Here is a 14070-nt window from a genome sequence, read left to right on the forward strand (position 1 = left end):
CAGGGAAGTCTTACTTTCAGCCCATGGAAGTCTCATAACTTGCCACACCCCGGGGCGATGTCCCACTCGACCTCAAATGAGGGGTCAACCTTAGTGGGAGCAGTAGCTGGTCTGGCCAGTGGTGCGCTCTGATTGGGGGACACCTTGGTAGTGCTGGACGTCAATTGGATCCTCAAAGTCGGTCCACAACAGTGACGCTCATCCACTGCAGTCTCAAGCTGTGTAACCGGAGCCATCACAGCCTGAAGCTGAGAGCGAAGTGCCACCAACTCGGCTCCCATCCACATACAAGTCACAGTCCCTTTCCATACTAAATACCGTGGAAAACTACACTACCCAGACAAACAAACTACTATCGACATCCACTGCGAAACTCAATGTAGACACTGATGAAATCACAAGAACTGTGTCTAGTGAATTATATTAACAAGAAGAGACTAGAAAACTGAAAGCACCGAAGCTTACAGGTGAGACCAAATCATTGGCTCCTTGTTAGGAACTTCTGATATGTAGCAAAATCGGTTTAATTTCTGAAACAAACCTACAGGCGAGAACTGTGCCTATTAAATATTAAATTAACATCTAGACACTCAAGAAACTAAACTACAGATGAGTCTATACGATTAGCTCCCGGTTAGTAACTCCTAAAAAGTCACAAAATCGGTTACTTCACTATTACTGATCTGTATTGACCGGCGTTCCAAGCTCAACATTAGGATTGTCGAGAAGATGCAGAAGCAAGTACGTTAAAATCGTAGATTCACTCTGAAAACGACGGTACTGCTTTCAACTTCATCCCAAAGACTGGATATGAAACTTCGTCGCTGGAAAGAATGCGATAAATGAAAGCAATCACTAAATTCCGTCGACTTAACGGTATTTCTTCTTATTTTCCCTAACATTTACTCATTATTAGATATGGACATCATCGAACTCAAGGTTTGGTAACTTTATTTTATTTAACTTTGCGGCTCTTCCTCTCAACGCAATCGTCGGTTACCTTACGGAACGAAATCGTCTTTGCAACCTGTCTGTGTATTGTGGAAACTACATACTGCGTGTGACAGTATTTCAGCTGTTTGTGCATGGCGCTATCTGAAGCGGAGATAGGGGACCAGCTCAGCATTTGCGTAAACGAGCGTGCGAAACCGCGTACAAACCAAACTCATACTGGACAATGCACCAGCCTTTAGAGTTAGTTCACTGTGCGGACAGGATCCGGGTCGGCTCGCCATTATGTTGCACTGACTAGCGGGCTGCGAATTACGCCTTCTGGTGAGGTCCAGAAGTAAATAATATTGTCTATCATGATATAAAGGCCAGCGTTGAACTTCTGGACGTGTAGTCACGGCGTGTTGTAACTGTATCGATCTTCTACCTTGAAAATACTTAGAGGAATACCAGCTGCAAATAACTATCAGGTAGAGGCGGGATATGGCTGGCAGAGACTTTACGTGACAAACTGCAGTATTCTGCGTTTGTTGCATTTCGTGAATTTGGCTATGAAAATTAACCTCGTATTTTAGTTTGGTAGTTATTTAGTTTGCTATTTAGTTAGATCATTTGCACGGTAAACCGTAATGATGTGGCATGAATTAATTTACCTACGCATCACAACTTAATTTTTAAATATGGCTACATGCTGGACATTAATATAGTAGTTTTTTTAATATATACAGACGTGATTTAGTAATCTATATCCCCCACCTTTTACACATCACAGTAGTAGAAATTCGTCTACAGAATGGACGGAATCGTCAAGGAGAAGCGTTTTTTAGTTTGTTTTCGTGCTTTACTGGCTAAGTTTCCAAATTTTCTTCTTGCAGCATTCTGCACAACATTCATGCTAAGGAAAATCTTATGTGGAGTAATGAATGTCATTTTTTCCTTCTAGTATTGTAATTATGTACATAATTGTTCCTTTTGAACTGCACAGTACTATTTACAACGAACTTCATCATGTAATAAATATACTGTGGTGGAGTAGTCAGATTAACCAACTTATTAAACAGATATGCAGTACATGATCGTGGGTGTACACCACATATTACTCTGACAGCAGCGTCTGGAAATCGGTCTTGTATAATGAGCAGACAATTTATCCTGACCAGTTTTGACAGGAGGAAATGTGAATCATGGTGATGCACAAAGTGCTACATCTTGAACATTTGCCCCCAAAAAATCAGTCATGGATCTCATTGGGCGTAGCACGCAACGACGGCACAAAAGCAGACATTCCTGCATCTCGACCCACGCTGTCACATAATTAATCAAATATGTCACAATTTAGGCTATTCCTATGGTGAGCATTCCCTTAAACAAACAAAAACATTCAATGCCGAAGGACACGATAATTAAGTAATAGGCTTAAAATTGGCGCGCCACATTTTCTAATAGTCCATATCTACATGATTAGTCTCCAGTTCACAGTTTTGATGAGGACTGGTTCCACAGCCTTTACGTAATCACTGATTCCAGTCATTCTGCTTTGGAGAAATATTTACTGCGAACGCAGTTTCAACATTTTGTCAATTCCAAGCGTTGTGGGATGTTATTTAAGATCCAACTACGCTTGAAATGGCAAATGTCGAAATTGGAAACTAAATAAATAATTTCAGATAGCTATGAGCGGAATAGTATATTTAATGATCACACATGTATCTTTGGCAAGGAACGTAGTATCACTTTCAGATTAATTTTCTACTGCTCTGCTCTCGAATAGAACGTGAGGGACACAAGAACCTAAATGTTTCTGTGGAACTCTGACTTCTTTTATTTTGTCATTATGGTCATTTCTATCTTTGTGGGTGGATGTCAAGAAAATATTTTGGCATTCGAAAGACAAAGTTGGTGATTCAAATTTTATGAAACTATCTCGTCGCAACGAGAAATGTTTTCATATTTATGAATGCCACCCCAACTAGCTTACTATATCAGTGACAACAGTTTCCCTGTTTCGTGATAGTACAAAACATGCTGCCCTTCGTTAAGCTTTACCGATGTCATCTGTCAATCCAATCTGGCGAAGATTCCGTACTCCGCAGCAACGCTACAGAAGAGGATGCTTAAGCGTAGTGTAGATCACAGTTAATCAACGTTTTTTACCTACCGCCCAAGTTTGTATCTCTGTCAATAGTACAATTTTGTAACAGTAATGGTAACTTCTACAGCAGGGAAGTAACTTTACGTTATAAAATTTATAAAAGGAGTTGCAGTTAGTTAAAGCATATAACAGTAACTACCTATCGAATACTTTACGTCAAAATTTTGTGGGAAGGGAATTAAAAGTACCTTTAACCGCCAACTGCCTACTACCCACTATGAAACCTGGAAGACTCAGTAATGGGGGTTAGGGTCCAGGTTGAATACCACATATGTAGATAGTCCATTTAGTGTATTTGCTATACCTTCTAAGTGGTTTTTCAAATAAATTCCTCAACACAGAATTTCAGTGTGATGATTTCAATTTAAGTTGTTCGTAATTGTAAACCCTAGGTACTTACTTTAGTCGACACAGTTAAATAAGTGTGATTTACCGAGTAACTACAATTTAACTTAAATTATTTTGAAATTGGTTTCAATCTTCTGATGACTTTACTTGAAGATAAAGAAAATGTAAGCAGGAATCATTAACACATTAAAACTTGTCATTATTTGCTACGTTTCCGTTCAACAATGCACAATGTGGTACAGAAAATTCAGCGATGTATTGACATATGAAAACTTTGTTTTGTGTAGGGCCAAGACGAAATGGAGTGCTACAAACTGCTTCTTAGTATTGAGCATTATACAGGACGCAAATGTAAAATATTTGAGTGGCCTCTATGGTCAACTGTGTGGCGCATCGCTTCCCATAATTTCCCTGTGTATTACCTATGAAAATCTCTGACACCCTCCCAATTTACGATAAGAATAGTGTCTGAAAATAACAAGTCGGTAGTTAAAAGACCCACATGTGACGAACAAATCACAGCTATAGCTCATCCAAATCGTCCATAGTAATTTATTACACTTATGGAACGTACCAGGGCGTGTTAGTCTATTGGCATACACTGAAGCGCCAAAGAAACTGGTAAGGGCATGCGTATTTAAATTCAGAGATATGTAAACAGGTGCTGCGGTCGGCAACGCTTATGTAACACAACATATGGGTCAAATGGCTCCAAGCACTATGGGACTTAATATCTGAGGTCATCAGTCCCCTAGACTTAGAACTACTTAAACCTAACTAACATAAGGACATCACACACATCCCATGCCCGAGGCAGGATTCGAACCTGCGACCGTAGCAGCAGCGGGATTCCGGACTGAAGAGCCTAGAACCTCTCGGCCACTGCGGCCGGCACAACATATGTCTGGCGCAGTTATTAGATCGATTACTGCTGCTACAAGGGCAGGATATCAATATTTAAGGAGTCTGAACGTGGTGTTATAGTCGGCGTACGAGCGATGGGAGAAATCACCGACGTAGAGAAGAAGGGAGGATTTTCCCGTAAGACCATTCCACGCATGGACCGTGTATCCGACAAAACATGAAATCCCCGATCTCGCTGCGACCGGAAGAAGATCCTGAAAGAACGGAGCCAACGGCGACTAAAGAGAATCTTTCAACGTGACAGAAGTGCAATCCTTACGCAGACTGCTGCAGATTTCAATTCTGGGGCAGCAACAAGTGTCAGCGTGTGAAATATTCAACGAAGTGGCATCGTTATGGGCTTTCGGAAGCGAAGGCCCACTCGTATACCCTTGATGACTGCACAACACAAAACTTTACGCCACGCCTGGTCCGGTCAACACCGACATTGGACTGTTGATAACTGGATACATGGAACTGGTCGGACGAGTCTCATTTCAAATTGTATCGAGCGGATAGACGTCTACGGGTATGGAGACAACCTCATGATTGCAGGGACCCTGAGCCGGCCGGAGTGGCCGTGCGGTTCTAGGCGCTACAGTCTGGAACCGAGCGACCGCTACGGTCGCAGGTTCGAATCCGGCCTCGGGCATGTATGTGTGTGATGTCCTTAGGTTAGTTAGGTTTAACTAGTTCTACGTTCTAGGCGATTGATGACACCAGAAGTTAAGTCGCATAGTGGTCAGAGCCATTTGAACCATTTGAACCATGTCCTGCATGTCATCCAGGGAATATTCAAGCTGGTGGACGCTCTGTAATGGTGTCGGGCGTGCGCAGTTGGAGTGATATATGACCCCAGATACGTCTAGATACGGCTCTTTGAGAGGTTAAACGTACATAAGCACCCTGTCTGATCATCTGTAACCACTGTGCCTTCCGACGGACTTGGGCAATTCCATCAGGGTGATGCGACAGCTCACACGGCCAGATTTGCTACAGAGTGGCTCCAGGAGAATTCTTCTGATTTTAAACACTTCCGCTGGCCACCACACTCCCTAGACATGAACATTATTGAGCATATCTGGGATGAACGAGCTTATGAGAAGAGATCGCTACCCGCTCCTACTCTTACGGACTTATGGACAGCCTTGCAGGATTCACGGTGTCAATTCCCTACAGCACTACTTCAGACAGTCGAGTCCAGGCCACGTCGTGTTGAGGCACTTGTGCGTGCTCGCGGGGGCCCTACACGATGTTAGGCAGGTGACCAGTTTCTTTGGCTCTTCAATGTGTAAGTTCCACAGTGAGATGAGGAAACATAAACAAAACCACTGTGCGTGCCGGGCACTGACCACGAGCAAAGTAGTAGCCGTCGTGCTTGGTGACGCCGCCCAGCGCGGGTCGCGGCTTGTAGCCTGCGCCGGCCTCGCATGCGTCGACGGGTCGCCTCTCGAGCAGCGGCACCGACAGCCACGAACCCTGCACCACCGCGGCCGCCGCCGCAGAGCACTCGGAGGAGTCCGCTGCCTGTGGAGGAAGAAGCCACGCGCTCGTCTTATCCCATGCTGTGCGGCTCGTCTCATTAACGTGCCGACGAAAAGTACTGTTGTTGTTAGAGGACACAATAAAAAGTTGTAAGTGACCCGTTTGGTCTCTTTTACTGTATTACTTCTGTGGCCTTACACCGCATATCCGACGTCGATAATGTCTTCTTTTAAGAAAATGCAAGGAAACACCCTAAGACTTACCTTACAATGTAAGATCAGGAGAAATCAAATCTACGTTCATAGCTTATGTAAATTTAGATGAAGCTTTTGTGAATGTTGACTTGAATACAGTCTTAGAAATTGTGAAGGTGAAAGTGATAAAATACGTATAGGGGAATATCATCCACAGCTTGTATACAAATCAGACTGCAGTTCTAAGAGTCGAAGGACATGAAAGGCAAACAGTAGTTGAGATGGGAGTGAGAGAGACTTCCAGCCCATCCAAGATTACATTAAATCTATACAGGGTGGTCCATTGATCGTGACTGGGCCAAATATCTCACTAAATAAGCGTCAAACGAAAAAACTACAAACAACGAAACTTGTATAGCTTGAAGGGGGAAACCAGATGGCGCTATAGTTGGCCCGCTAGATGGCGCTGCCATAGGTCAAACGGGTATCAACTGTTTTTTTTTTTTTTTTTAATGGGAACCCCCATTATTTATTACATATTCGTGTAGTACGAAGAGAAATATTGCATTAATGTGGTATTTACAGGTAATCACGCTGTAACAACATGCGTTCTCAAAAATGACAAGTTCACAAAGGTACCCACTTTCTGTATTTTAATTTAAAAAACCTACCTGTTACCAACTGTTCGTCTAAAATTGTGAGCCATATGTTTGTGACTATTACAGCGCCGTCTAACACAAAGCGAAAAAAGTGGTCCAAGTAAAACATTCATATTTCTTTACGTACTACACGAATATGTAATAAAAAATGTGGCTTCCTATTTAAAAAAAAAACGCGGTTGATATCCGTTTGTGCTATGGCAGCGCCATCTAGCGGGCCAACCATAGCGCCATCTGGTTTCCCCCTTCAAGCTAGGCAATTTTCGTTCTTTGTAGTTTTTTCGTTTGATGCTTATTTCCTGAGATATTTGGCCCGCTCACTATCACTGGACCACCCTGTATAGCTTATGGTTCTGCGCAGCAAGGTGAAGATATGAAGGAGTAACTGTACCTGTGCATACTCTTGTGTTATTTAGTTCAAAAACCTTTATCTACCTATAATAATATCTTCATCTATGACTTCGTATGCATATAATCTTCTATTTAAATTTTTGAGGTAAGTGCTTGCCGAAACCAACCATTTTTTTCTTGCATTACATGTGTACTTATTTTGACAGCTTACATTAGCTTTACTCTGCAAGTGCTACCACTTTCGTTTTATCCATTTCTTCGAAGCCCACTTTTTAATTCCAAACAAGTTAAGCTGACGATGTACTCTTTCAGATACATCTTTCTAAATATTCTCATTGTACAGAAATTTTTAGAGCTCTTATTAGGAAGAACATCTTGTTTAATCGGCTTTGGTGCTTCCGCTGCTTCAAGCATCTCCTAAATTCTTACTTTCCAAACATTTTAAATTATTTTAGTTGTTCGCTTGCTATATCAGTTTTCAAGTTTTCATGTGTCTCTTTTGGATCGTTGTCACGCCTTAATGTAAATATTGTGAATCAAGGCTAGCCATTCAACGTAAGATCCTTCTACATCTTCCTTACTATTCACTACCGTGAAGTGTGAGCTACAAACCTCATGCATGTTATAAAGGATTACAATGTTTCCATTTTCCTGAAAAAGATCCATAGTATAAACGCCAATATAAAAAATGTAAATCAAAATAATCTGCAAATTTAGCGAGTGAGTTGAGAAGCCACTTCGAAGCAACTCATATAAATGTTTGTGCATAATATTCCCGATTAGTTTGAAATGTTCATGTTGCTTTCCAGTTTATAACGTTCTCCATTGTCTCCTGCTCTGCTTCATTAAGAATGGGTACCTTCTTTTGTACTAATCTGCTTAATTGCTTGCCATAAAGAAGTCTAGGTTGCGTCGCTGTTGTACAATTGTCCATTAATGTAAGGATTGGAGATGACAAGTGATTTGTTCCATTGAAAATTCACATCTTCATGAAACGATAAACCTATATGCTCTAAGAAACAACTATATTATTTCCTTAGACATGCATCTTCAGCTGGTGTATTACATCGCTGAAAATTCAGGCTCACATGGTTGAGAAGCAGTCGTTACATATGTTTAACGAAGTATTCAGCATGTAAGAATTTTCCTCCCTAAGCTGAGGACTTTCGAGGAATGATTAAACTGCAGTCGGTAAGTGGGACGTTCCGCGGAGCCAGACACTGATTGCTCTATTGAAGTGTTTGACCTGCTTAGATAGGTAGTCACGAGTAAAGCCTGGTCGACAGCAGTCAAAAGCGTGTGGGGATACTTGAGCAATGCACAGGCACTTCCGTTACAAACAAGTGGCTGCTTTCTTGACAACTCAGAAATGTAGACAAAAATGTTATGCAGTTTCTACCAGTTAGCTATTAGCTGGAAACTGCCATAATAAGGAATAACCTGAGAAAGACATGGAAGCTCCTGGGTCACAGGCTGGCCTCCGCAAGATTAGAAATTTTCATGCTGTGCGAAAATTGTGAGGTGTCCAGAATGAGATTTTCACTCTGCAGCGGAGTGTGCGGTGATATGAAACTTCCTGGCAGATTAAAACTGTGTGCCGGACCGAGACTCGAACTCGGGACCTTTGCCTATCGCGCGCAAGCGCTCTGCCAACTTTCTTTCAGGAGTCCTAGTTCTGCAAGGTTCGCAGGAGAGCTTCTGTAAAGTTTGTAAGGTAGGAGACGAGGTACTAGCCGAAGTTTCATTGTGTGGTGTATTTACACAACATCGATCAGCCAGTTGGGGGGATTGCAGACCCACCAATGGCAAACAGAAAAGGACGGAAAATTCAGCGCCCCGAAGGACAGACTTTGGGAGACCATGAACGAAACTACCAAATGGGAGCAGTCAATGGATAATCAGTCAGTGAAGTGATAGAGGCGGGCCGCTCATAGTCAATCGGTTAGTCAGTGTGCAAACAGTAATCCAGTCGATTAGTAAAGAGATAGTGAGCGGGCAGTGGAGAATGGTGAGTAGCTGGAGGAATGAGATGAAACAGTGAACTTAGTCTTAAAAGACACGATAGTCAGCGTTGACTGTATGAATAAATTGTTATAACGATTGCAATGGACCTTACGGCTCTTTGCAACATTGCTTAAAGTTACATGCTGCCATAATAAAGACAACATGCAGCCTTTTGACTGCGAGAATCTGACAAGATTCGATGAGTACGACACTTATTTCATCGTGAATTTGTTGTTAAATATGTGCTGTATTGTCCGTGTACTCATGTTATATAGTCTTATTTTCTGGCAGAACTCTTTTGCAGTGTTACTTGAAAATGGCCCTAAGGCCGAAATTGCAATCGTAATAATAAATATTACATAATGTCAAATAGTCTTATTTTCTGGCAGAACGCTTTTGCAGTATTACTTGAAAATGGCCCTAAGGCCGAAACTGCAATCGTAATAATAAATATTTCATAATGTCAACGGCGACTATGATGTCTCAAGAAATATTGTATGACTGTGAATCCCAAGCATGAGAAGTTAATCAAGTGAGTTTTGTCTTCCTAGGCATGCCAAATTGTTGTTGATTCACACTTGAGAAGTTTGACTCCGACGTTTATTTGGCGTTTTGGGATATTCAGTGTCGCTCCGTTTTGAAGTTATGAATCCTTGCGATCTGATACATGAATCTTTAAACCTCTCCACGTGCTTAACACCGTCTCTTAGAGATGGGCAATAACACGAGACCAAGACACCACTTTGGTCAGCAAGCACACTGTACCTGAGGGATTAATTCAGCTAGTGTGGAAAGAACGAACGAGTTAAGCTGGTCAGGACGTTGGTGCACAGCTGTAGAAAAGGGAAAATTAAAGCTACCGATGGCCTCAAACTGCCACACAAACGACGAGGAGAAATCATCATGTCGCCCTGCCCCTGCATCTACCGTACGTGGTTTTGTCCGTAACTAACGCAGTCGAGTGGTGACATGAGGCATTTAATTCCTTCCTTACTTTACTGTCACGTCTACGGCCAGTCAAATCATACCCAAGATTTACATTTCTATTCATGATATTATAACAAACGTGAAAGTTTTCTTATATTAATCGTTTAATGTTTATTTCTTACTGTAACTTGATCTGCATATTAACTGCGAAGATTAAATATCATTTTTGAACTCATTACAAGCATATGGGATAGCGATGTGCACAATACAGTGGGCTGTAGTATCGCCTACACGAGGTAAAACTGGCAGCGCATCGGTGAATCTGTCATTTGTAGTCAGGTGCTTCTTGTGAAAAGGCGTTCGACATGATTATGGCATCACGACGGGAATAAACAGAATTTGAACACAGAGTGGTAGTTGGGGCTAGACGCATGGGACATCCCATTTCGGAAATCGTTAGGGATTTCAATACCCTGATGTCCACAGTGTCAGGAGTGTGCCGAAAATACCAGATTTCAGGCATTACCTCTCAGCGTGGCCAACAAAGAGGCCGACGGCGTTTGCTTAACGATCGAGAGAAACGGGGTTTGCGTAGAGTTTCCAGTGCTAACAGCCATGGTATCCTGCGTGAAATTAAACCAGAAATCAATGTGGGACGGACGACGAACGTTTCCGTTGCGAGTGTGCGGCGAAATCTGGCGTTTATGGGCTATGCCAGTAGACGACCGACGTGAGTGCCTTTGCTAACAGCACAACATCGCCTACGGCGCCTTACCCGGGCTTGTGACCACATAGGTTGAACCATAGATGACTGGAAAACCCTAGCCTGGTCAGATGAGTCCAGATTTCAGTTGGTAAGAGGTGATGGTAGTGTTCGAGAGTGGTGCAGACCGCACGAATCCATAGACCCAGCCGGCCGGGGTGGACGAGCGGTTCTAGGTGCTACAGTCTGGAACCGCGCGACCGCTACGGTCGTAGGTTCGAATCCTGCCTCGGGCATGGATGTGTGTGATGTCATTAGGTTAGTTAACTTTAAGAAGTTCTATGTTCTAGGGGACTGATGACCTCAGAAGTTAAGTCCCATAGTGCTCAGAGCCAATTGAACCATTTGAACCATAGACCCAAGTGGTCAACAAAGGCACTGTGCAAGCTGGTGCTGGTGGTGGCTCCATAACGAAGTTGGCTGTTTTTACACGAAATGGACTGGGCCCTCTGGCCCAATTGAAGCGATAATTGAACGGAAATGTATATGTTCGGTTACTTGGAGACCATTTGCAGCCATTCATGGACTGCAGGATACTCACGAACACGAATAGCGTCTGCTTCGAAGCGAGGTTAAATTGACAAACTTTGTTTGTACGAAAAAAATGTTCAAATGTGCGTGAAATCTTATGGGGTTTAACTGCTAAGGTCATCAGTCCCTAAGCTTACACACTACTTAACCTAAATTATCCTAAGGACAAACACACACACTCATGCCCGAGGCATGACTGGAACCCCGCCGTGACCAGCCGCACAGTCCATGACTGCAGCGCCCTAGACCGCTCGGCTAATCCCGCGCGGCATGGACTGCATGTCCCCAATCTATGATCTCATGTCACCGGGCCGCAATTGTCCGCGATTGCTTCCAAAAACATTCTGGACACTTTGACTGAATGATTTGCCATCCAGGTCGGGCAACATGAATTCCATCGAATATTTACGAGATATAAGCGAGAGGTCAGTTCGTGTACAACGTCCTGCAGTGGCAACACTTCCGCAATTATGAACGACTATAGAGGCAGCATAGTTCAATAATACTGGATAGGACTTTCATTGACTTCTTGAGTCCATTCCATGTCGAGCTGCTGCACTACTGCGGACAAAAGGAGATCTGACACGACATTAGGAGACGTTCCATGTCTTTTGTCACCATAGTGTACTGGTATTTTTTGCGGTGATGAGGCAACCATATTCCCCAATTCCGTTACTGTATGTGAGATGCGTGCACTGCCTTGCTTCATAGCTAACAATCGTTTCATAATCAATAGCCATATTTATTCCTTCAGAATGTTTCAAAACATTTGCAGTACCACTAAGAAGTTTGTATGTGTCCTGCTAGAAATGAAATTGGCAATAGAATCACTGTGCCCGATTTCCATAATTGTTGAAATGGCTCTGAGCGCTATGGGACTTAAGAGCCGAGGTCATCAGTCCCCTTAGAACTTAGAACTACGTAAACCTAACTAACCTAAGGACATCACACACATCCAAGCCCGAGGCAGGATTCGAACCTGCGACCGTAGCGGTCGGCCCGATTTCCAACCGTAACTGGAGGGATATTCCTTCCATCGTATTTGACTTGCGGCTGTGTTCAGTCGCGCCCAAAGTTACAGTACTTCAGTGACGATGCTACACCACAGTTTAGATTCCGAAAGTCTTGATGTGTAACTACAGTATCTCATAGCCGTGATAGCCGTCCGTTATCCTACCGATCGCTTACTGCACTGGTAAAAGATAAGGTCTTTAACGGAAGTTTGTTGTAATATATCATAATGACCATTCAAAGGTGACAGAGGTTGAAATGTTACTAATTTTTTCGTGATGGTAATGCGTTGACTGTACAGATCTCTAACAGTATCGCAACTAACGAATGTCTGGCTACTTGTAAGGCAGTTCAGTGACTCACAGGAATTATCAGCAGATACGGCACACAACTCAGCATACAGATATATCTACACCTTATCTAAATCCAAATACTCGACGTAATGACAATGTAGAAGAACTGTAAACAGAGCTTCAGAGCATCCGATAATGTTGTCACCAATCATTAGCGATGTAGTGCTGCTGGTACATCGCAATCATTCGTTGAGATGTTCCGCTACTTCCTTGCACCAAAATGTCAGCTTTGAAACACTTAGCGATGTCACGAAAAGTTAGAATTTTCCCATATAATCAGATGTGTAAACACACACAGACACAACATAATATGTACGTAGTAACAGTCACGTATCACTAGGAACAAAGCAGACGTTACAACATTAAAGAGAAAAATTCCAGCAAAATTAAAAACTACACAGAATGATGCCATTTAGAAGTAAGTGCTTTTTTCTAACAGTCTTCTGACTTGCTTGACGTGGCCCACCACGAATTCATCTCCTGTGCCTACTTCTTCATCTCGGAATAGCGCTTGCAGTCTACGTCCTCAATTACTTGGTGGATGTATTCAAATTTCTGTCTTCCTCTACTTATTTTTACTCTCTACAGCTCCCTCTAGCATCAAGGAAGTTATTTCTTGATCTCTTAACACATGTCCTGTCATCCTGCGCCTTCTTCTTCTTCTTGTTATTGTTTTTCATATATTCCTTTCCTCACCGATTTTTCGAAGAACCTTCTCATACCTTACCTTATCAGTCTACCTAATTTTCAACATTCTTCTGTAGCACCACATATCCAATGCCTCGACTTTCTTCTTTCCCGGTTTTGCCACAGTCCACGTTTCACTACCATATGCATGCTGTGCTCCAAATGTATATTTTCAGAAATTTCTTCCTCAAAGTAATGTCTATGTTTGATAGTGGTACACTTATCTTGGCTAGTAATGCCCTTTATGTCAGTGCTAGTCTGCTTTTTATGTCCTCCTTGCTCCGTCCGTCATGTATTTTACTGCCTAGGTAGCATAATTCCTTAACTTCATCTACTTCGTGCTCACCAGCCCTTATGTTCAGTTTCTCACTGTTCTCATTTCTGCTCTCACTACTTTCGTCTTTCTTCCATTTACTCTCAATCCATATTCTGTACTCATTAGATGGTTCATTCCATTCAGCATATTCCATCTGTCTTTCTACATTCACTAAGTATAGCAATGTCATTAGCGAATTTTATCATTGATATCATTTCACCTTGAATTTTAATTGCATCCATGAACTCTTATTTTATTTCCTTAATTGGTTCTTCGGGGTATAGACTGAACAGTAAGAGCGAAAGACTACATCCTTGTCTTACACCCTTTATAATTCGAGCAAGCACTTCGTTCTTGGTCTTTCACTCGTATTATTCCCTCTTGGCTCTTGTACATATTGTATATTACTCTCTTCCCCTATATCTTTCCCCTATT

The 14070-nt window shown here is 42.4% G+C and overlaps 1 protein-coding gene across 1 annotated transcript in view; it reads right to left on the minus strand.

The window, feature by feature from the left end:
* LOC126416610 (liver carboxylesterase 1F-like) overlaps nucleotides 1-14070 on the minus strand; it is a 168129-nt gene that overhangs the window by 46925 nt on the left and 107134 nt on the right. Inside the window, exon 8 of the mRNA XM_050084363.1 lies at nucleotides 5707-5881. Coding sequence (XP_049940320.1) covers nucleotides 5707-5881 — 175 coding nt within the window. The remainder of the gene's footprint in view (nucleotides 1-5706; nucleotides 5882-14070) is intronic.

The sequence above is a fragment of the Schistocerca serialis genome, chromosome 8, assembly GCF_023864345.2.
Source record: "Schistocerca serialis cubense isolate TAMUIC-IGC-003099 chromosome 8, iqSchSeri2.2, whole genome shotgun sequence".
NCBI lineage: Eukaryota > Metazoa > Arthropoda > Insecta > Orthoptera > Acrididae > Schistocerca > Schistocerca serialis.